Below are 23,767 nucleotides of genomic sequence, written 5' to 3' on the forward strand. Positions count from 1 at the left end.
ACTGCTCTCTCTCCTTTTCAAGTCATTAATGGCCAAGATTTTGTCCCTGTCCCCAAACTGCCTCTCTCCCCACTAGACCATTGCTCTACCAAAGACTGGTGCAAAAAGGTTGCTTTGGCTTAGCCTGTCATCCAACAAGCTCTGACAGATGCTCAAACCACTTATAAAAAATTGCTGATTGCAAACACTCTCCCGAATGGCCCCTGAAGGTTGGAGATAAAGTCTACCTTTCCACCAAATTCCTCTGCGCAACTCAAAAAATTAGGACCAAAATTTATAGGACCTCTTCCTATTACAAGAATAATTAACCCTGTCACTGTGCAATTGCAACTTCCGGATAATTTGAAAAGAATTCACCCTGTTTTCCATTGCAGCCTTTTGAAGCCACTTCGTGAATCACCATGATGGCATCCAACTTCACCTGCACCAATTTGTATCATGATTGATGGCAAACAGCATTCTGAAGTTCAAGAAATTTTGGATGCTCGTAAACATTGTAGCTCTCTACAGTTCCCAGCTTGCTGGAAACATTTTCCTGATAACGAATGGGTTTCTAGCCATCATGTTAATGCACCTCTTTTGCTTAAAAAATTTCATGCTAAATACTCCAACAAGCCTGCTCCTTAATTCTCCCATTTACCAACTCCTTTAACTACCCTATCACTTTTTCTTGCTTTTTACTAATTATGTTTGTAGTTATTTTTCTAGGTGGGCAATATGCCATGCTCCCAGATCAAACGTTCCCACAACATCTGATCAGATTCACATGCATGAATGAAGTCAACACATGTTGGGACTTGCAGGTCAGTTAAAGTGGGAGGGGGACATGCCAGGAGTGTGAAAGCATCTTGTTTGGACTATCTCTGGCATCCAAGGTCAAGCTGCCAAGCTGTTGGAGACATCTGCACAGAACTGAACAAACTGGCACGAAAAGGGGGGCTGCATACTGAAGAAGGGGGAGGGGGTTGAGTTCATTGGGCTGTTTAACTTGGAGAAAGCACAGGAACGTTTATTTGCAACTTTTTCACTGTACTGTATACTACACTCCATTAAAGAGATTTCTACTTTAACTACGTATGAATCGAATTTAGTGGCAAGCTGAGTAATACAGTCATCACAGTTTGGCCAAGATTGCAAGCCAGCAGGGGAAACCAGAATCCAGGTGAATGAATAGACTGGGATCTGACTGGACGTGGCCTGCTGAGAACTCTACACAAATAACAAAGCAGGAGCTGAAGGCATTTATGTAGAGCAGAATTTTGACTGATTAATGCTGTCTATGGAATGGGGGTGGAGCGGGAGGGCATGGAGCTTTGATTCTGAAGTTCCTACAGATGCATCCTATCTCAGACTTGGACTAACTTGGTATCGGAAATTGATGGCATTTTGCTTTCCTGACAATTTCAGTACTAAACCGCTTAAAAGCAGTCTTTCTATATCCCAGAAAAAAAAAAGACAAATCAAAAATATCCAGGATTACATGCATTTAGGGCTTAGGGATAGACCTTATATTAGCTTAAGCCTGTAATTCAGACATTGATTTATTTAATTTTAAGCTGCACATTTTTCAAAGTTGCATCTGCAGAATCAAACATGCAAAATGACCCTAATTTGGTCTTCAGTGTATACTATTCTCCATCCATTTTTGTGTGGCTTTTCATTTGTGGAGATTGCAGAGTGCATTTAAAATTACAGAGATTCTATGCTGGTTGGTTTGGCGAGGTTTTTGCATGTCTGCACTTTGTTCATGGTCTTCTGCACTTCTGAACCAATCCATGGTACATCTACTGCAAACACATGCTTGAATTTGTTGGTTTGATCTACTGGCTGCAGTATGGAGGTGGAAATTTTAGGGAGGAGAGGGGAAGAGATGGAGAGAAGTTGTTTTTCTGACCTGAACAGGCAGAGTACCTTCCCATTAAATTACCACTGCTTTATTTATTTATTTATGGAACATATAAAGCCACCCAACTCTATGAAGACACTGAACAGTGTACAGTAAAAAGAATCAAATCATACAATTAAGAAAAACAAAAACAAAAACCCACCCAAATGCCAGAAGAAGAACCACCATTAAAAGGCAATCAAACACACAGGACCCGCTCCCCATTCCAATCCAATGCCTGGGGAAAGAGCCAGGTTTTCAGAGTGGTTTAGTACAAGTGAGGCTTGGGGAAGCAGCTGTAACAAGGAGACAGCACACATTTGCTTCTCTTGGATACTTACAGTAAAGAGAGGAGGATCTTTGCAATGGGGATGGAATCCTTTTTGTCTGCACGAAGAGATCTCGTCCATTCCATGGTCAGTCAGTTTAAAGAATCCAGTCCTAAACAACAGTAATTGTGGACAAAATCAGCTGACCTCAAACTTTCAAAATGGCTTCAGGTGGACACCTTTTTATTATTTTTTTATAGGGTCAAGAACAGTATTAAGAGCCAGTTTAGTCTAATGGTTAAGGAAACGGGCTAGAAACCAGGAAACAGAGAGTTCTAGTCCCGCCTTAGGCATGAAAGCTGGCTGGGTGACCTTGGGCCAGTCACTCTCTCTCAGCCCAACTCACCTCACAGGGTTGTTGTTGTGGGGAAAATAGGAGGAGGAAGGGGTGTTAGGTATGCTTGCCACCTTGAGTTATTTATAAAAATAATAAAGGTGGGATAGAAAATAAAGGAATAAATAAAACAAGTTCAGAACAACACGTGGAGAGCTGTGCCTTGAAGGAAACTGTCCAGAACTGAAAAAATTCTTCATACCCACAAGAGCACAACCCTGTGTGGATCATTCTTTACGTTTTGTCCTTTTATGTTCTATACACTTTCAATTTTGGCAAACTTTCCCTCAACAGGCAGACTGGAATAGAATTGGAATTTCCACAGGATTTGAACAAACTAGCCTCATTAATGAGATGTTTAAATTGAGCTGGGACTCCTCGGAGTCACATCTTCCTCAACTTCATTAGTTATTCAGGGAGATACAGAGAGTGTCTGAAATTTGGTGCTTGCCCCTTAAAGTAATATTAGGTCCCAAATGGAACCCTGTGATCTTGCCCAATCTTAAAACCAGATCTGGATACACACAATGCAATAACTTACTCTTGATATTTTGGTGAACAAACAATAGCTATAGACTCTGGCAACATCATTTGATAGGAGCAATGGGTGTGCAAATCCACACTGGAAAGGAAAGCAGTTTGGGTAGGATGAGTCTAAAGGAGGAAAAGGAGAGTCTAGATGTTAAAAATGAAGCAAGAAACAGGGCACTTTGCTTAAGTTTAAGTTTCACTCTGCTTATCATTTTTCCATTCTATTTTTTGTTAAAGGCTGAACAAAATTTTTCTTCTGTACTTTCTGGAGATGTTCTAAGCAGTGATTTTTAAGCAGTGTTTTTTTAAGCAGTGTTCCTTAATATACTGCTGGTTTTTATTCTCAAAAATGTACTTCGGTGTAGTTTTGAGACACCTGTGCACTCTTGTTAACAGATGCTTTTTGTACACATTCCATGAGAAGAACACAAATCCAAAATGTGGAAAATATGAGTCATGAAGAGTATTACAGCATTTCTCTTTGCACACAGGATCAAGAAATGAGAATCAGTGAATTGCATTTCTCTTCCCTAAATCACATCCACTTCTCCAGAGCACCCAAATGAACACAAGAAAATCTGACCATGGTCCTCTGCGAGCTGTTATCAAAGTTCCTGCAATCTCCAAAGAGGACTACCCAGTAGGGAGAGGGTACAAACAGAGTGCTGAGTAGCAGAGGGCATACGAATGACATCTATCACAAGACCCAGAGGCAATCCACCTGGGGACCCTACTTTGAAGAAACAGCTTCTGGGAGAGAAGACCTGGGCAGGACAAGAGAGAAGCAGGAGGACACAGGCACAAAGTCCCTGGAAATTATTGTGGCTGGCTGCACAGAAACCAACAGGAGCTGCCCGAGAAGAGGGCAGCTGCACCCCCACTCTTCTCCGCCTGGGGTTCAAAGGAAACCTCACCCATAGGCCACCCATAGGCAAGTCTCAGGCCCCAGAAGACCCTCGGCAAAGGAGGCTTACATGGACCCATCCCAGCGTGATCAGGCTGTTCTGATCCTGGATTAGGAAGAGCTCCTCCTCGTTCTCGGTGTTGCAGTAGTCAGGGCCTCCATGCTGCTTGGGAACAATGACGTGGGTTACTGTGAATTCATTCCTCATCTGACGGGAGAGAGAAAGTCACAAAAGAAGAATCAGCAAATAGCCTTTTGAGGTAAGTGGTTGGAAAGCAGGCTGGAGCACATAATCTTAAATATAAGATTCAATGCTTCCTCTAAAATAGCTCGGTTCTAAAGTCCTTCCACAGGATTTCAGAAGCACAACTCGGCTACAGGTTTAGGAACAGAGGAAACTTCACCTTCTCTTAGACCCACCTCACCCTTCAGCTTTATCTGTACCTACCAGTGGCAGCAGCAGCAGCTTTTGGGAAGTCCTCCTGGATTGTCTGCATGTAAAATAAGGCTTTAACTGCTGAATTATATTCTTTCCCCAATAGCCCTGTTTGACAGCAGGAACTTGCAAGCCAGGCAAAGCTTCTGGGTCTTGTGGCATCCCAGTAAATATGGACTCCAACTGACCAGTCTCATGCCCTGACCATTAGCAGGAAGGCTGCATGTGGCTGGGCACCACAAAGGGTGGCAACCTCGTCCATGTTTCAACTTACTCGAAGTGTAATGTGAAAACCTGAACTGACAAACCATGATAGCGGTAGGGATCAATATTCACAAGCATCAGAAGACTGGAACTTGGAATGTAAGAAGAACGTTGATTTGATTTGATTTAATGCACATTTAATAAAGGGCATTAATTAATATAAAGACATGTAATTAATGAATGAAGTTACATTTTAAAAAATAGGTAGGTTGTGTACTTATGAAGCTAAGAGAAAGGGAAGGAGGTAACAGATTGAAAGAAGGTGGTCTGATCTTTGGAGTGTAACTGATGAAGACTTACAGGGAAAAGAAGGTGTAGGTTTAACCATGAACAAAAGGATTAAAATGTCAGAATGTGGGAACTGGTGTCATCTGTGAGTGAATATGACTGTTAGACCATATGATGCAATATGGAGAATGGATCTGAAGATTAATATGCTAAAGGCAGTTGTGTTTGACGGGAAAACGGACTGAACAACTGCTAGTCATACATAAATGGCAAAAAAAATAGTGCAACTGGATGAATGTGTGTACTTCTTAAAAATTTACTAAATATGGGGAAAAGGATGGAGAATTTTTAGACCACAGCAACCAAGAAATAGGCAGTATGTGGCCTGTTACAAGGAATGCTTGTCTAAAGAAGGAAAAAGGCTGTGTATAAGAGCATCCTCTCTTCCCTTTAGTTATATGGCAGTGACAGGAGAAACATAAAAGTTGAATACAACGGGAACGGGGTACTCAATTGTGTGGTCAAACAAGAATAGACGTGAATGGCTAAAAACTGAGAAACACTACAAAAGTGTTTGTTCGAAGTGGTTTGATCATATAAAGAGAATGTATAAGGACTGAATCCCAAAACAAACAAACAAACATAAGAAGGAAGAGTGAATATGTTAAAAGGAAAGGGAAAGTCAAGAATGTCTTGGTTGTGTAGAGATGTTGAGAACCTCAAGAAAAAAGAGGTGAGACATTTGAAGTACAAAAGACAGTGTGAATTGGTATATGGATGCAATGGAAGCAACCATATTTTGCACACACAGATAAAGAAATATAGTGAATTGTGCTGGTATAACCTAGTTTTCTTTTTCTCTCATCTTTTTCCTTTAATTTTTTTCCACCATTTCTCATTCTTTTTCTGCACTCTGCATAATGTTGCTTACCACAAAAGAGACAGTTTGGTCTAGTGGAAAAGGCAACAGGCTAGAACCCAGGAGACTGAGAGCTCTAGTCCCGCCTTAGGCAGGAAAGCCAGCTGAGTGACCTTGGGCCAGTCGCTCTCTCTCAGCCCAACTCACCTCGCAGGGTGGTTGTTGTGCGGAAAATAGGAGGAGGAAGGAGTATTAGGCATGTTAACCGCCTTGAGTTATTTATAAAAATAATAAAGGTGGGATAGAAAATAAAATAAAATAAAAGTTGCTAGAAAAGCAATGTGGCTGTTAACGGAGTCTAGGATTTCATCTCCCAGCACACTCATACAAGAAAAGAGAAAAATATTTAAAAGAGGCCCAATTTCTACCTAGTTTATATTGCATCTCTGCCTGTATGGATGGTTGTGCTTTTGAACCTCATCTAGTTTTTTTTCTGTGAAACGGTATTTTGCTGTCCTTAAATTAAAGGTGTAGCTCAGGCACAACTCCTGCTTTCACTGAATTTATGGGGCAAATTCCTTACCATTTGCAAACCCTGAATTCACTCTAGGCCTAAACCATTAGGGACTCCTGGTATGAATGCAATAACAACATGAGATCATGAGACTTACTTAAATTACAAAAATCCATTATGAAAGGCAGCAGCTTCTAAAATTAACAGGATCAATATATGATCTTGTAGATCTTCTGTCTACTCAGGCCTGTTTCCTTCCCATATATTTATATACTTACTGCAGTGATGAATAGTGAGACCTGTATATTTGTATTTAGCATATTTCCAAGTGATCAAGTCACAAGTTCAGGAGAACTGAAGAGAAGGCAATCACATACTGCCTTGAGGATTTATGACATCATCTTACCAGCTTCCCACAAAGGATCCCACATGTCTCCACACCTCTGGCTGTATTTGCATCTGCCAGCTGCAGAAATTTATGACAGAGCTCCCTGGGGACAATGATGTGGCGAAGACCTTCTATAACTGCATCTGGAGGGAAAGAGCAAGGTCACAGTAGTGTAACAGGCCTAATTCCAGCCTAGTGCCTCCCCAACTTGCTGATTTTCTAGTAGAGATAATTTTATATGGAGCATTCATCACAAGCCCTACCTGCAACCTAAAAGGCATAGTCTAGTTGTCTCACTTGGTATTTGCAAAACCAGGGCACAGAAAAATGCTGACCTGAGATCTATTATTTTAAAAGGGCCAAGTGTTATTTTGACTAGAGCAAACACCAAACAGCAAAAATGGTGAGAATAATCAGCTATCCAACATCAATGCTAAAAATCTTTTTTCAAAAGTGGTTTTGTGCTATTCCAGAGATGGGTCTTTTTTTAAAGCCTTCAGTAAAAATAACTGTTTGTAACCCTGTTACAAAAACAAATCACTGCAGCAAATGGTACATTTACATCCTAGAAAACTTTCTGGGAAATCTGAAAACGTTTCCGTGACAGGAATGTGGGCAGGGACCAGAATTATTGCCAGGAGCCACCACTTGGTTAGAGGCCAGGGTTTCCCAGTTAACAGCTGAAGACTGTCATCTTGCCAAGTCCTTGAGGAAAAACTTTCTCCAAGGCCAGGTAACATAACACTTATCCACCCTGATCTCTCCAGAAGGTGGAACTAGGGTAGGAAACAGGATGACCTCTAAGAGGTCTCCCTGAGCCCAATACATCTGTTTCCAGGCCATCTTGCTTAGAAGGCAGATGGCAAGAATCAACTCTGGGACAGTGGCAAATGCTAGCTATAAAGCTAGTAGGAGAGACTTACGTGGGAGGCAAAGAGAAGCAACTGGGAGAATTCTTCAAGCAGCTTTGACTTTGGGAGGATTTAAGTTTTGGAAAAAAACAGATTTCAGATGGCAAAATAAATGCCAGGCAATCCAGAAGATCTGCTAAGAACCTTCCAGTTCATTAGAACAAGTATTTTAAATAGATCGAACGTTCCATCAGTGGCAACAAAGGGGCTGTGGGGAGGGGAGATTCTTTTGAATTTTGTGAGTCAGCTCTGACAAGACTATCACTGCATTCCCATAGAAGGAATATCAAATTCATTCCAAAACATACTGTTTTCTGAGTTCCCCAAAGCTCCAGGTTTTAGAGACCTGTCCACAACGGGTGGCTTTGGCAGTCCACTTCCTCCACCGGGGCTCAAAGGTTGACCAGCAGACTTGAGAGTTTGGGGGTCAGTGGGGGGCTTGAGCACACCAGATATTAAGGGACCCTCCAAGGGGTCTGGAGTTGCTGTCCCAAATTGCTGCACCACTCTCAAGCGCTCCTTCTCAAGCTCCTGGCGCCTGATCATGTCTTCAAAGGCATGGAACTGCTCCTGTTCGGCCTGCTGCTGCTTCATACGGGCCACTCTCTGCCTCTCCTCCTCCAGCTGTTGCTGCAGGGCCAAGCTACGTGCAAATTCCTCCTCCTGCTTCTTCTGTAACGGGAAGAGAAGAGTCACTAGACGAGGTGGGAAATGGCAGCCGCAGGAGCAACTCTCTTCCCTAGTAGCAAAATCAGGGTTAAGAACCGGGCAAGATTTGAGGAAGGGAGCACAACTTTGGGAGAATGTGGTCCAGAAGCAACTGGTGGGCCTTAGCTGGCTAGAACAGACTAACTGAACTAATAATGTTATTGGCTCATGAAGCAGCTTCCTATGTATTGTTTGCCCTGTTTTAACTCTGCCCTTCCATAAGGTGTTCGAGAGAGCTAAAAACTTAGGAAACAGCAGGATGCCACATTCATGGCTAAGAGAAAAAAAAAGTAAATAAATCCAGAGGCAAGCAAGTAACCATAATGATGGATATATGAAAAAAAGGAATGAAACAGGCTAGACACTGAGCGTAATTGGCCCATTTGGGAGAAAGAGGCTTTTGCTGTCAAAACTGCTCTTACACACTGGAGGCATCTCTTGGAAGGTGCCCTTTCTCCTTTTGAGGTTTGGACTGATCATAAAAACCTCCAAGCCTTGCAAACTCCCAGAAAATTAAATGGAAAACAAATTCGCTGGGCTCAGTTTTTTAACCGTTTCAATTTTACCCTTAATTTCCTTCCGGGTAAAAAGAACTTTTTGGCTGATGCACTTTCTCGCCTCCCTCAATATCATATAGCACAAACACAAGTTGTGGACACTGTTTTCTCAAAACAGCAGCTTGGAATGGCGTGCGTAAGGCGCAAACAAGCGGCAGCCGGGAAAGTGGAAGTGCAGGCTGACTTAAAAGAGGAACTGCTTCAGGCGCTGCCAAACGATCCCTGGTTACAATGTCAAGGCTCAATTGACTGAAATTGACAACATCTGGTGCTCTAAGGGCAGAATCTACATTCCTCGGGGCTTTGACAGAACGCAATTTCCAGAAATTAAGGAGAAGCAGTCCAAACCACCAGAGCTGCGCTGTCCGCATGGCAGCCAACCTATGTGCTTCCAGCACAGCCAGATCAGGGGCCAAGCATTCCAGCAGCCGAAGCACCAGAGCGCTCCAGAACGTCCTGTTACTCACCTTCTGTATACTATACTCTGCATATTCTTTGTTGTATTTTTCTAAAAGCATCATTTTCAACTCCTCTGCTCTAGGGAACGCAACTTCTTTTAGTTTCTGAGTTAGGGAAAAATAGCACAAAATTAGGCTTTTGGAACTAGAACTAAAGCTGCAACGAAGAGCAGTGCAGTTTATCACTAAAAAGCATCACCGGAAGACCATGACAGCCAATCCCCCTGGACATATTTCTAAACAAATTCCACCATGAAATTCATGGAATCCACGCAAGGATATCAAAAAGCAGGGAGTCCGGTACTGAAATATGGAGAAAGAGCAACAAGTCTTCTTATCTCAGGGTGCATCCATCCAATGTCTAGAAGATACTGGTTTCAAATCAGGAAGAAAGTGGCTTTCTGCTTCCACCTCCCTCAGAGGAGCCTCCATTACCAATGGCACCACCGGGAAAGACTCAGAGCGAGCTACATGTTAAGGCCAACAAGATTTTGACAGGCTAATGGTCTGATAGCAATACTCATGCCCCAAAGACAGGACACAGACAGATTATTTTGAATCTTCTGGAAGAGTCACAAGTGTTTCAGACCCAAAACTAAACCACGGCTTGGCTCTAGACAGTCTCCATTTTCACACTCCCCTCTCCTTTGCTGCCATAGATATAAGGTTAGATATATTCACTTCCATTTTTAAATTAACCAGACTTAAATTCTTATGTGAGGTTTCTGGTATGTTTAGGGTCTAATTAAAGTAATTAAAGCAGTATTATGATTATTTTCTAAGTCAACCTAGTTTGATCTGTGATGTCATGAAATTATGATCCTGGCCTGCTCAAGCTTAGCAGGGCAATCCCAGTTCAGATGCAACAAAAAGGGAGTTTCAGACCAGAAGGGGACATCTGTGCTTTCTTTGTAGCCATACCAGAGGAGGACAGAGAAGCTGGGAAATCTGGCACACTAAGCAACAGTTCCGGGCTAACGGCGTGGACAACAGTGAGTGAGGGGCTGTCCTGCTCCCCTCTGCCTTGGCTTGGCAAGAAGAACAGAGGCATCTTATCCAGAGTGAAACCAGCAGAAGCACCAGCAAAGCTGAAAGAGTCAATGTGGGACTGAACAGCGATGTTCAGTTTCACTCCAACAGTATTTTCAGGAGAAGGATCAAGACAGGGAACTTATTTGTGAAGCTTGACTAGGCTAAAACTCTCATGCAGGACTCTCTCATGAGAGGGCTTCTGAACACACTAAGTGGCCAAGTTAAATTACCTTTCTCATTGCCAATATATGGGCAATTTTCAGGGGAAACTCTTATAATAAGAAAAATAAGTTTTGTCACTTACTTTCACTGTCTCTCTCTTCTCTGGAATAATTGCAGTTTTATATTCACGATGCTTGGGGAGTTTCTCTAAGAAAAGTCTGGGAGAACAGAGACAAAGGGACATTAAGAGAGCACAAATTATGCTTGGTGTGCTGCAGCATATTTATGGCCAACAGAAATCCTGGATAGTTTTCTGATGTATCCATCTGCCTGGATGGCAGATGGATACACCTGCCCATTTTGATCAGAATACTTACACCAAAAATGAGAAATGTGAGGTTCTCCAGATATTTATTTATCATGCCCTATTTTTAATGCACTGTCCACTTGAATTACTGTTCACTGTACCTCCCTTTATTCCTTATCACTGGCCAAGCTGATAAGGCCAGTGGCAAGTCCAGAGGACCAGAGGCTATACATCCTTGGGTTAGACTTTTAAAAGCGTATTTCTAGAGATAAGATTACTTTCCACATAACCAAGCAAATTCTCTTTCCAAAAATATTTGGCGTGAAGTACAGTACTCGTCCTCAAAGCCAGCGCAGACAATCCTTGATCAGATGAATCTGTCACAAATTCTCCCTGAGAAATTACATCTCCATTGCTAATAGGACCCTAATAGGATCCAGACTTGACACCCAAGAGAAATTTAATTTTATGCAAAAAAAAAAAAAAAAAAAAAGCCTTCAAACTAGAACTGGGGGTTATTATATAACAAGCAGCAGAACACACCTTTCCCTTTCAGGAAATTGTAATATTAGATCTATACCCTAGTTTGCTTCTACTCACATAGAAAATTTTGGAATTCTTCTTACAAACAAGAAAATAACTGTCGTTTCTTTGCATACAAGTTCACAGAAAACGTACTCTAACTTACTCCAGGTATTACTTGTATAAATTAATGGGTTCTCGCTCCTACTCATAAGTTCAGAACAGTTTTGTAATGATTGCCTTATCCCAACAAACTCAGTCTCACCAGGGACTAGTGAAATAAAACTGATTTATTGAAAGGATAGTATGCATATACGAAGAAAGCTGAGAATAAGCAAAAGCGCGCCAAATACAAACTAAAAACCCTCGCCTCCAAGCCGATCCCGCCCCTCACCCCAGCATCGCAACCACCCCCTCCCAGCGTTGGCAAGCGTCACACATCGGCCTGGGAAAATAACCTTGAATACATTTCATAACCCAAACACACATTCCTTCAGGGCAGCACAGAGATAACACCCTGGCAGGGCTGGAATTCCCCACCCCGCAGATGATAGACATGGATCAGAAACATGACATGCGAAACGTTACGATGTATGTAAACCATTGGAATGATGAACATGACATATCGCCCCCCTTAAAGAAACGAAACGAAATCAAGGAGCAGGCTTATCGGGATAAGCAGCGTGGAAATGGGCAACTAGAATAGGGGAATAAACATCGTGGGCAGCAACCCACTCAGGATGGGGGAAATGCTTCCAGCGAACAAGGTATTGTAACACAGAACGACATCGTCGGGAATCCAGGATTTCTCTGACTTCAAAGTGTTGCTGACCATCAATCATGATAGGTGCAGGAGGGGGAGGTTGTGGATGCCAGCGGGCTGATTCATTGAAAGACTTAAGGAGGCTGCAATGAAACACAGGGTGCAAACGTTTAAGATTTGCAGGCAAATCCAATTTAAAAGCAACAGGATTAATTTGAGCAACAATAGAAAAAGGACCAATAAATTTAGGTGCCAACTTTTTTGAAGGTTGTGTAGACTTGATGAATTTGGTGGATATACCTTATCACCCACTCAAAAAGATGGTGAGGAGGACCGCTTGGAATCTGCATGCCGTTTATAGGTGGCTTGGGCATCAGTAAGTGCCTGTTGTATTGTCGGCCAGGCGGCTGCCAGGCGTGCAGCCCAATCAGCAGGTGACGAGGGGGGGGGATGCTGGCTGAGGCAGTTCCGGGATCGGGACAAAGTCACGGCCAAAAACGGTATGGAAAGGCACCTGGCCAGTGCTTTGATGAACGGCATTGTTGTAGGCAACTTCAGCAAATGGTAGGAGGTCAACCCAATCATCTTGCTGATAATTGACAAAAGCACGCAAATATTGTTCAAGTGTAGAATTGACCGCCTCCGTATTTCCGTCAGTCTCCGGGTGCGACGCAGTTGACAATGCCTGGTTAGTACCCAGTAATTTCATAAATTCCCACCAAAACTTGGACGTGAATTGTGTGCCCCTGTCTGTCACCAAGCGGGCGGGGCATCCATGAATTTTGTACACGTGTACAATGAAGAGGCAGGCCAGCTGCTGAGCAGATGAGATAGAGGTACATGGGATGAAATGGGCTTGTTTAGAGAAAAAATCTTTTACCACCCAAATGACAGTTTTCCTCTGGCTAGGAGGTAAATCAACGATGAAGTCCATAGAGATCTCCTCCCAGGGGCGGGAAGGATTAGCCACAGGTTGTAACAAGCCCTGGGGCTTTCCCACTTTTCGTTTAGAAGCAGCACATACTGGGCAGGAACTGACGTATTCTTTAATGTCGCGCCTGAGCGTTGGCCACCGGAACTGGCGCCTAACCAGATGAAGGGTCTTCCCAAACCCAAAATGCCCAGCCAATCTGTCATCATGGGATCGTGACAGAATGGTTTTGCATAAAGCCTCAGGCACATAGAGACGATCATGCTTCCATGCAAAAGCCTGTTTAAAAGTGACCTCGCTGAGGTTTGCTTGCAACCAAGTGTCAGTTTTCAGTTCGGAAAGAAACTGTTGTTGCAAGTCTGAGGGAACAGGCAAGCGAGGTGAAACTGAAGCGTCTGTTCGCTGCGCACGAGTTTGGCTGCGAGTCACAGCTGCCAGACTCATTTGGGGCTCCGTCCAGAGAGTTCCCACTACATCTGGCACAGTACTGGCATCCTGAGGCTGGCGCGACAGTGCATCAGCCAGGAAGTTGGTTTTCCCTGGTATAAATTTCAGTTTAAAGTCAAAACGACTAAAGAATTGAGCCCACCTAATTTGTTTTGGGCTCAGTTTACGAGACGCAGTCAGTGCCTCCAGGTTTTTATGATCAGTCCAAACCTTGAAAGGGTGGGTAGCCCCCTCCAATAAGTGACGCCAGCTTTCCAACGCCGTTTTAACAGCAAAAGCCTCTTTCTCCCAAACGTGCCATCTCCTTTCTGTCTCTGAAAATTTACGGGAGAGGTAGGCACATGGCTTTAACTGTCCAAGATTGTCCTTTTGCAATAACAGAGCTCCAATAGAGAAATCAGAAGCATCCACCTGTACTACAAATGGTTTGTCCGGATCAGGATGCTGCAGAATAGGTTCGGACGTAAACAGTTGTTTAAGGGTCTCAAAAGCCCTCTGGCATGCGGGTGTCCATTTTAGCATCGCTCCCGGATTTTTCACCCTCCGTGTATCTCCCAAACCTTTAGTTTTGAGCAACTCAGTGAGGGGTAGCGCTATTTCCGCGAACCCCTGGATGAAAGGCCAATAGAAATTCGCAAATCCAAGGAGACTTTGCAGCTGCCTACGCATGCGTGGCGGCTCCCATGCCAAAATGGCTTCAATTTTAGCGGGATCCATTTCAATTCCCCTATCTGAAATCCTATAGCCCAGATAATCAATTTGCGATTTATGAAATGCACATTTAGACAGTTTAGCATACAATTCCGCCTTTCTCAGTTTGCTCAGTACTTGTCTGACTAGATATACATGCTCTTCCATCATTTCAGTATATATTAAAACATCATCTAAATACACCAACACCCCTTTAAATAGGTGGTCATGCAAGACCTCATTGATCAGTTGCATAAAAACTCCTGGCGCCCCCAATCCGAATGGTAGCACTTTATATTGAAAAGCACCCAAAGGACAATTAAACGCAGTTTTCCATTCATCCCCCTCCCGTATGCGAATACGGAAATACGCCTCCCTCAAGTCCAGCTTAGAGAATATTTTCCCCTTTGCCAGATGTGTTAGCATATCCTTTATCAGGGGCAAAGGATATTTATTTAATATCGATACTGCATTGAGCCCACGGAAATCCATACACAGTCTCAAAGTACCATCCTTCTTTGGTCGAAACAGTACAGGTGCGCCCACTGGAGAGCTGGCTGGTTCAATGAAACCCCTAGCTAGATTTTTGTCAATGAACTCTCGTAGTGTTGCCAGCTCCTTCTGGGTCATAGAATAAATTTTAGGACTAGGCAATTTCACATTAGGAACAAATTCTATGGCACAGTCAGTTTTGTGATGAGGCGGCAGCCGGCCCGCCTCTTTTTCACCAAACACATCTGCAAAGTCCTGGTATTGCTCCGGCAGCCCTTCCAGCGGCTCGAGGACTTGCAGAGAAGTGGTTGCTGCCCGTCCCACCTCACTGTCGTCTAGTTGGTCCTTAGCAGGGGCTTTATAAAATCCATCTGCGAACGTCACTGTTCGATGTACCCAGTTTATGGAGGGATTTTGCCGTACAAACCAGGGCATCCCTAAGATGACCAAAGGTCCCCCTACCGGTGCTACAATAAACAGTAATTTTTCCCAATGGCTGCCCATTTGCAAGGCAACCATCCCGGTAGAGTGGGTAACTGGTTTCCCCCCTGCCATGGTCCCGTCCAACTGGGTAAAGATCGGCCGCTTTAAAGGGAACGTGGGTAACCCCAACGCAGTAACCACATTGGGGTGCATCAAGGACCGTGAACACCCCGAATCAATCATGGCCCACAGTTCTATAGTTCGGGTGCTGGACCCCAACTTCACCCTAACGGTCAGGGTAGGGAAATCCCCACTCACCGAAACATGATCGTGCCCATCTTCGTCTCCTTCCACCTGCCCCACGGCGCCCTTTAAAGCAGGTGGCTGGCGTTTCCTGCCGGCTCCTCGGTCTCCTGTCCCCTCTCTTCTCCAAAGAAGGGGATGCCTTCAGGTTCCGCCTCGGCCAAGGCGGCTTTCATCTTCCTTGGTAGGGATGGCGATTTTCCAGCCGGTTTAGCTGGGCGATCCTCGGCTCGTCTTTTTGGGCACGTCGCCGCTCGGTGTCCTTCCTTCCCGCAGCTCAGACATTGCCCCTTGGCAAAGCGACGTTCCCTCTCCTCCTCCCACGAACGCTGGCTGGGTCATCCTGAAGAGAGCGGAGCGCGGGCGCTTTTGATTGTTTTGCCTTGCTTTACCGCCTTGCGATGCGTGAAGGTTTCCAGAGCGTTTTCAGCACCACCCGCTAGTTGAATCCACCCATACAAAGTCTTTGGGTCATCACGCCCCAGAGCCCACCGAAGGACCTCAGTTTCTAGCCCATCTTTAAACAGCTCTACTAGGGTAGACTGGGACCAATCCTCAACTTTTCCAGCCAGTGCTTTGAATTCTAATGCATAGTTTGCCACTGAAAGTGACCCTTGGGCAAGATTCTTCAGAGCCCGTTTCGCCCTTTCTTGTGCCAGAGGGTCCTCAAAGTGTTGTTTTAGCGCCCACAGGAACTCCTCGAAGTCTTCTAACTCTGGGGCCTCTGCTTGGCACAGCTGGACGTACCAATCCGCCGCCCTCCCCTTTAGCCTATTTGCAATGGCATTGATTTTCCCCCTCTCGGAGCGGAAGCTCTGCTCCCAGTCCTCCATGTAGCTATTAGCATTGGTAATGAAGAAAGACAGCTTCGTAGGGTCGCCATCAAACTTCACCGGAAAGGGGGGGGTCTCGCCGCCTCCAGAGGTTCGGCTTTTCCAGTAATGTCTAGGGTCCTCCTCCCTTTTGCTGTCGGAACCGAGCCTGACCTCTTCCCCGCGGAGATGGGGGTGGTGACTCAGGGTTAGTGCTCTGATCCCTAGTGCCCTTTCGTCTTCCCTCAGCCGACTCCGACTTTCTACGGCTTTCCTTTAGCATCACCGCCAAGGACTCCAACTTCTCCTCTAAAGCCTTCATTCACGCGGGGGTGACCGATTCTTCGGCCGCACCGGTTACCACTACCACTGTGGGTGACAACGGAGGTCCTGGTTTCCGGACCTCTTGGGCGTCCCCTACAGCGGAGTCCTCGTCCTTGTCCCCCGTTCTATATTCGGCCCCTGACGTGCCCGTCGTTTCCGACGTTACCAACTGCTCGCCAGGTTGTAGACCCAGCTGTTCTCGGCGTGCCGCCCTCTCCGCGCGGGCGCTCCGGGCCACCCTCGCTGCCGTGGTGTCCGGCTCCTCTTCAATCCACTCTGCTTCTCGTAGTACAGACATCGCTAGCGCTCCCTGTCACAGGTAACCTGGCTAGGGGCTAGCAGGATAAATTTTTTGATGATTCTCAGCTTTATGTAATGATTGCCTTATCCCAACGAACTCAGTCTCACCAGGGATTAGTGAAATAAAACTGATTTATTGAAAGGATAGTATGCATATACGAAGAAAGCTGAGAATAAGCAAAAGCGCGCCAAATACAAACTAAAAACCCTCGCCTCCAAGCCGATCCCGCCCTTCACCCCAGCATCGCAACCACCCCCTCCCAGCGTTGGCAAGCGTCACACATCGGCCTGGGAAAATAACCTTGAATACATTTCATAACCCAAACACACATTCCTTCAGGGCAGCACAGAGATAACACCCTGGCAGGGCTGGAATTCCCCACCCCGCAGATGATAGACATGGATCAGAAACATGACATGCGAAACGTTACGATGTATGTAAACCATTGGAACGATGAACATGACAAGTTTTATGAAACTTCTGGAGGAAGAAATGGTGGACTGAAGAGGGCTCCATCAGTTAATAGACAGGCTCTTCGATAATTCCTCTCCAGACAAGGAGAGGACTTGAGATCATCCACAAGTGTTCCAGACAGCTGCTCTTCACAAGGGGACCACAAGATAGCAGTCCCCAGTGTGTTGAGAGCTCTGGGAGATGAGGGAATAGCCATCTTGCTCAAACCAGGGTCAGCACTTTTGAAAGGGCACTGGGTTCGTGAGACACTTCCTGTGAGAGCCATGGAGAGCTGATGTCTTGCTGGCTTGCTCACTAGCAAGACAGCTTTTGCGAGAGAGATCGTGGCTTGATGCTGGATCTGGGCTGGTGTAATTTCTCCGGAACAAAGGATTGATTAAATTATCTATGTGACTCTAGACCGCCACTACGGCTGGCCTATGAGTGGAGTGGCTGGGAGTTGGGATTACATCAAGCTCATACTCACAAAGCAACCTTATTAAGCTCGACTGAGCCTTGTATCTTAATCACTTTTTTGGATTAATTTTTTTTTACTTCATGTACACTGGAAAGATTAAGACCCTTCAGAACAGCAAGGTTTTACTGTACTCATCAGGTGAGTCTTCACCTCCTTAAAAGACGGTATAAATTTGATTTTAAACATTTTGAAAATACATTTTTTGGACTATGCAGCAAAAGGATTTTTAGTATATGGATTCTGGAAAGTTGTAACAACAAGAATATGCTGTAATTAATTTCAGAAATTGCTTGTTAACTGCTTTGCAGGCCTTTCAATCGACATATTTGAAAGTACCAGGTGAGTTTCCCTCAATCCTTAGCGAAAGTAAGTTTTAACTACATATTTAAGAACTTTCAAAAATTTAAGCAAAAGGGTGATTAAAACTTTGATTTTAGAAAGTTACAAATGGACTAAGGGTCCAGATAATTTTGAAGTAAGATTTTGGAATTAATTATAAAAAATCTTCCCCATGGGAAAATGCTTTTGTTTTGAATTAAAAAAAAAACATACTAAGATTTTAAAAATTGGACACTGGAGGGAACTAGAGGGAACTAAAGATTACAATTAAAGGAGAAGAGCACATAAACTTGACTTAAAATTACAGAAGGAGGCAAAATATTCTAACACTGGACATACTGAAGGATATTTTTAAAGGATGGACTCGGAAGTTAAACAGTCAAGAGAGACCTCTGCCTCTGTGGAGAGGCTGTGTCTGAAAGATGCTATGGAAGAGGAGCAAGTTCTACCTGGCAGGACTGAGGCTGGTCTGGAAGTGGATCTAGAAATGACAGGCCTCAAGGATGACACAGAAAAAGATGCTACACTGGACATACAAAAGAGACTGGTGATGTCTTAATAATTAGAAGGGATACAAACAACAAACCAAGGACTAACCTGGATAATTTTCCTATATTGGATTTACAGAAGAGGCTTGTCAAAGTTTTGAAGAATTTTGTGAGAAGGGTCAAAGAAAAAAAATGAAAAAATATCAAGTTCTATGACATTATTTGAATGGACTAAAGCAGCCTTCTCAGCCTTTTGACCCTGGAGGAACCCTTGAAATATTTTTCAGGCCTCGGAGAACCCCTGCACATTCAGGCTCAAATATAGGCTACAAGTTACAAAACTGTTATATTTGTTTCATGTGCAGGCCTGTATGTATGCATTAACAGTGTCCCTAAACTAAAAATAATGAAACTGAATGTGAAACCTGTGCTTGTTTTTTGCTGCACAAATACTTAAATCTGGGCCAAACTTGAGATGAGCACACACAGATTTCTATCTTTGCTTTTAATGCTTGTTAAGTAAGAAAAAGCTTGCTCAGATGTAAGAAGTTGAAAATGGCCACAAAATGTCCAACGCCCTCTTATGGGTGGCTCCTGCTGCCGCTGGTGCCCGGGCCAGCCCAGCCCCAGATCTCCAGCACCCACCCCTAGACGCCGTCCCCGGGCCAAGCTGCTGTGCCCGCAGAAAGGCAGGCAGACGCATGCCGGCAAGGAAAGCAAAGATAGCAAGGAGGCCCCGCGGCATCTCTCTCTGGCCCGCGCTGTCTCACCACCTGCTGCTCTTCTCCTCCTCACTCCCGGGCTCATACTTGGCTCACATCCCTGCTTGCACATGCATGTGCAATGCCCGCCCCCACCCAGGGTCCATGTGCGCTCCAGTTGGTCTTTTGCTGATAACAGGGCTGAAATGACAGTGCTTTATGGAGTTGTTTATAGATTAGAGATGGCATATGGAAACAAGAGATTATTTGTTGTATTTTAAGAGGAGGTGATGTTACTAAAATTCTTTATACTTGTTGTGAAGGTGGAAAGTCACTTCTTTTATATATTTTTCTTTTTCTTTACTATATTCTTTTTCTTCTATTTCTATTTTTTCTTTCTTTTCTGCACCTTCTCTTTCTTTTTATTCTTTTATCTTTTTTTTAGTTTGTATTAGTTTTTACTTTTGTAAATATAATCTTTAATAAAATTACTATATAAAAAAGAAGGGTTTTACAAAACCCCAAGTCATAATCATACCATATTAATGAAAACTACTTACAGCTTTAGTTTAATACAAGTTGCTATTTAATTTGCATTCTAGAAAGACAAAGGATCAACTAACTTTTTGCCTCTGAAAATAGCCCTTTAGAAAACACATTTGTTTCTCAGCATCTTCTTCATGAAATCATAAATTGGAGTACAGTTACTATGAATTTTTGAAGCTTTCCTGATGAATCCCATTCAAAAGTTTGATCATCATGGACAGAATTAGATTTTTGCTGATGACACTGGGATCATCAGACACAACGTTCAAGAACCCAAGCAGTGTCTTAATGAGCTCAAGATGGCGAGTAGTTCAGTCAGTCTGAAATACAATTGGGAAAAAACCTCAATACTGGTGAAACCTATGCCATGCAACGGAACTACTGAAGAAGATACGGGATGTTGATTCCTACATCTACCTCGACCAAGGAATCAACACCACAGACACAACTGACCAAGACAGATTACACCCAAAAACTGTGGCATGGCTCAATGTGCTACCACAGATGGGAAACACCAGTGTGGGAGTGGACATCTTCAATACCCTGGTTATACCAGTGCTGACCTACAGCTGCAAAGTGTGGAACCTAAGGAAATCGAGAGCAGAGTAGCCTTGAGTTATGTAGTGTGCAATGGGGAAAGAGTGCTAAAAATCTCACTCAGAGACTGAATCCAAAATGTAGAAATGTGTTGCAAGACCAACTTTAAAGATGTAATCAAAGTAGCCCAAAACAGAAATATAAATGGACAAGGTGTGTTGTATTCATGCCTGGCTACAGATGGGCCCGAAAGACATCCTGGTGGCCCTATGACATTGTATGCCAACAAGGGCGACCTCTTATAAAACGGGGAGATGAAATATTAAGAGACCTTGGGCCCAGCTGGAACACTCCAGCTATGGACAGTACACAATGCAAGCGCCTGCTGGTATCATTGCTTCAAGCAGTGAACCTATCTGAATGAGTACGGAGACTGAGGTGATCAAATGGGACTAGAGAACAGAATAAGCCCACCAATATATTTAATTTAGGGTACACTGAGTTCTGTAAGACAACTTCCCATTAGGACATTCACAGACAAGTATCAGCAGAACAAGCAAAATAATCTGCATAAGTATTTGCCTCAGCCTTTGATAAATAAATTTTTTGATAAATAAAGCAGATTTTCATTTTTACCTCCCAATAACACCATAAAAGTTGAAGAAGCAACAAGGTAAAAAGAAGCTGATGGCTAATTTGGAAAAAAAATACTGATGGGAAAATTGTGTAAAGTTTTGGTATTTTACCATTTCTTTCTGTATTTAAAACTTTTATCTATCTATCTATCTATCTATCTATCTATCTATCTATCTATCTATCAAATTTATGACCGCCCATCTCCCCCCGAGGAGGGACTCTGGGCGGTTTATAATAAAAACAAAATTAGAACAGTACAATATAAAACTTTGCAATAAATATAGACACACAATAAAATATAAGTATGATAAAAAACAGATGGCAGAGGTTCTCTATGAATCTGCAAGTAAAACAGGGTCCTTCTAGGGAGCTAGCCATCCCCAAGAGCGACTGCCCTTTTCAACATATAGATGAAAACTAAAAAGCATAAGACAAAAAAACCTACAAAGAAAAGAAACTAAAAAGTTGTGAAAATACAAAGAAGAGTACTACCGAGTGACTTCCAACTTTCTGCAGCAAAGATATACATAAATCAGCATCAATCTCTTACTCCAATTTAAGCTATGATGAACATTATTTCTATAAACCATTTCAATTCTGAATGCAGCACTCCCCTCTAAAACAATTTTTGATTTTATTCCTCTCTAGCAACTAGACTAACAAAAAATAATCTGCCTACATCTTATTACTATTATATATATAGAAGAGTAACTTTGTTAATATCCTTTTATCACAAATAAGAGTGTTATCCAAAAAGCAAAAGCATCTATCTGAACCCTTAAAAACCCACCCTGATAAACATATTTAAACAATTATCCCACTTCAAAATAAACCAAAGCATTTACATCTCTCAACATCATACAGGTTTCCCCATATAAATCTCCAATTTTGCAGCCTGCCTTGAAAAGTCCAAATATTCTTCAAGAACCTTCCAGCATCTGAAGCCTAATTCTCTTTCTTGATCTTGATGTTCCAACAGCATAATCTTTCCCACTCTCCTTTTAAATCCAAATCTCTCTTCTTCAGATCTCAACAGTTCAATTTTCCCCCCTTCTCTTTTTAACTTCAACTCACTAATCCTCATCTTCTTCTCTGGAGAAGCAGCTCCGTACTTAGAATAATTCTTGACCTTCCTCTAATTGTTGGCACAATTTGGACCCTACAAGTTCTGAGAGATGGTCCAGATCTTGAGTGACTTCAAGATAAAATTTGTTAAAAAATCACTCTAATTTCCTCCATGTCTCTCCACTATAGATTATGGCGCCCTCTAGTGACTGAAGAAGCTAAAATCCATTAAGGCACACACATATATATATATATATATATATATGAAAAGCACCAAGAGATTCCGCATTTCTTTGCTGTGAAAAGCCTCTCTTAAGTAACAAATATAAAAAAAAACCCTTGGTGTTTTAGAAATGGGGTGGTCAGTTTTAGAGTCCATTTTCCGCTACAGTGCTGCTTGGGAAAGGATGACAACCATGCCTCCCAGCTGATCACACACCAGTCAAATGCAAAACTCCAGTTTGCGATCTTCTGGCTATGGCCAGCTATCTGGAGGACACGTGGGGTGATTCCTGGGGTTCTCCTTGTCTGGAGAACACTTCTGGGCCCCAAAGAAACCTGCCGAGCCCGAAAAAAAGGCCATGCGGTCAGGTCAGCCCACGGATCTTGTGGGAAAACCTGCTTGAGCCACCGTTGTCCCCACCGGAAGCCCGGTATTTTACCATTTATTTGCAACTAGTATATTTATTTATTTATTCATTCATTCTTTTCAGCTAGTATGTTTATATATATATTTATCCCGCCTTTATTACCTTTTATAAACAACTCAAGGTGGCGAACATACCCCATACTCCTCCCTCCTCCTTTCCCCGCAACCACCATCCTGTGAGGTGAGCTGGGCTGGGAGAGGGACTGGGCCAAGGTCCCCCGGCTGGCTTTTGTGCCCGAGGTGGGACTAGAACTCACAGCCTCCTGGTTTCTAGCCCAGCACCTTAACCCCTAGACCAAACTGGCTCTATTTTCTTTCCAGCACGAACTTTTCTTCACAATATTTTAAAAAAACCAAAGCGAGCAACGTTTCCTCCGCAAAAGAACTCATTCCACAGTTCATTCAGCGCAAGCTGGATATTTGCTTCTGATCGTGCCGGTAGACGAGCTGAGCGTGGCTTTTGAGCTGCCATGAACACAGGGGTTTGTTGCATGACTATTAATGGCTGTCACTGTCATGTTTCGTTCTTCAAGCGTTACCTGACAGCTATTTCTGCCCTTGTCAAGATCAATAAGACGTTTAAATGAATTGCTGTACCACTGGGTTTTTTTTCTTGGGTGGAAGTTGCTTCCACATGATACATAAACTATCCACTTTATTTTTGGGGTGCCTTCAAGTCAATGTTGACTCCCGGCTACTGCTTGGACTAGTCCCTGCAGTTTTCTTGGCAACGTTTTCGGAAGTGGTTTGCCATTGCCTGCCTCTTCCTAGGGCTAAGGGAGAGTGACTGGCCCAGGGTCACTGAGTTGGCTTTGTGTCTCAGGAGGGACTAGAATTCACAGTCTTTCAGTTTCTAGCCTGTTGTCTTAATCACTACACCAAATTGGCTCTCTATGGAATAAATTATCTGGTTAATTTTAAGTGGTTCTCTGTGGTGTCTCAAGTAGGTATAAAGTTATAATGTACAAAGTATATTGAATGTGAAATATCTTAAGAATGAAACCCCCTGATTCTAATTCAAAACAGCTACTCTAATCTTGCTGAAAGTATGCAGCTGTTT

The 23,767-nt window shown here is 43.4% G+C and overlaps 1 protein-coding gene across 1 annotated transcript in view; it reads right to left on the reverse strand.

Moving 5' to 3' along the window:
* STAMBP (STAM binding protein) overlaps positions 1 to 23,767 on the reverse strand; it is a 36,469-nt gene that overhangs the window by 9,999 nt on the left and 2,703 nt on the right. Inside the window, exons 3-9 of the mRNA XM_063310921.1 lie at positions 10,643 to 10,718; positions 9,316 to 9,411; positions 7,892 to 8,255; positions 6,691 to 6,815; positions 4,054 to 4,191; positions 3,090 to 3,202; positions 2,227 to 2,326 (exon numbers count right to left, since the gene is read on the reverse strand). Coding sequence (XP_063166991.1) covers positions 2,227 to 2,326; positions 3,090 to 3,202; positions 4,054 to 4,191; positions 6,691 to 6,815; positions 7,892 to 8,255; positions 9,316 to 9,411; positions 10,643 to 10,718 — 1,012 coding nt within the window. The remainder of the gene's footprint in view (positions 1 to 2,226; positions 2,327 to 3,089; positions 3,203 to 4,053; positions 4,192 to 6,690; positions 6,816 to 7,891; positions 8,256 to 9,315; positions 9,412 to 10,642; positions 10,719 to 23,767) is intronic.

This window comes from Candoia aspera, chromosome 9, assembly GCF_035149785.1.
Source record: "Candoia aspera isolate rCanAsp1 chromosome 9, rCanAsp1.hap2, whole genome shotgun sequence".
Taxonomy (NCBI): Eukaryota; Metazoa; Chordata; class Lepidosauria; order Squamata; family Boidae; genus Candoia; species Candoia aspera.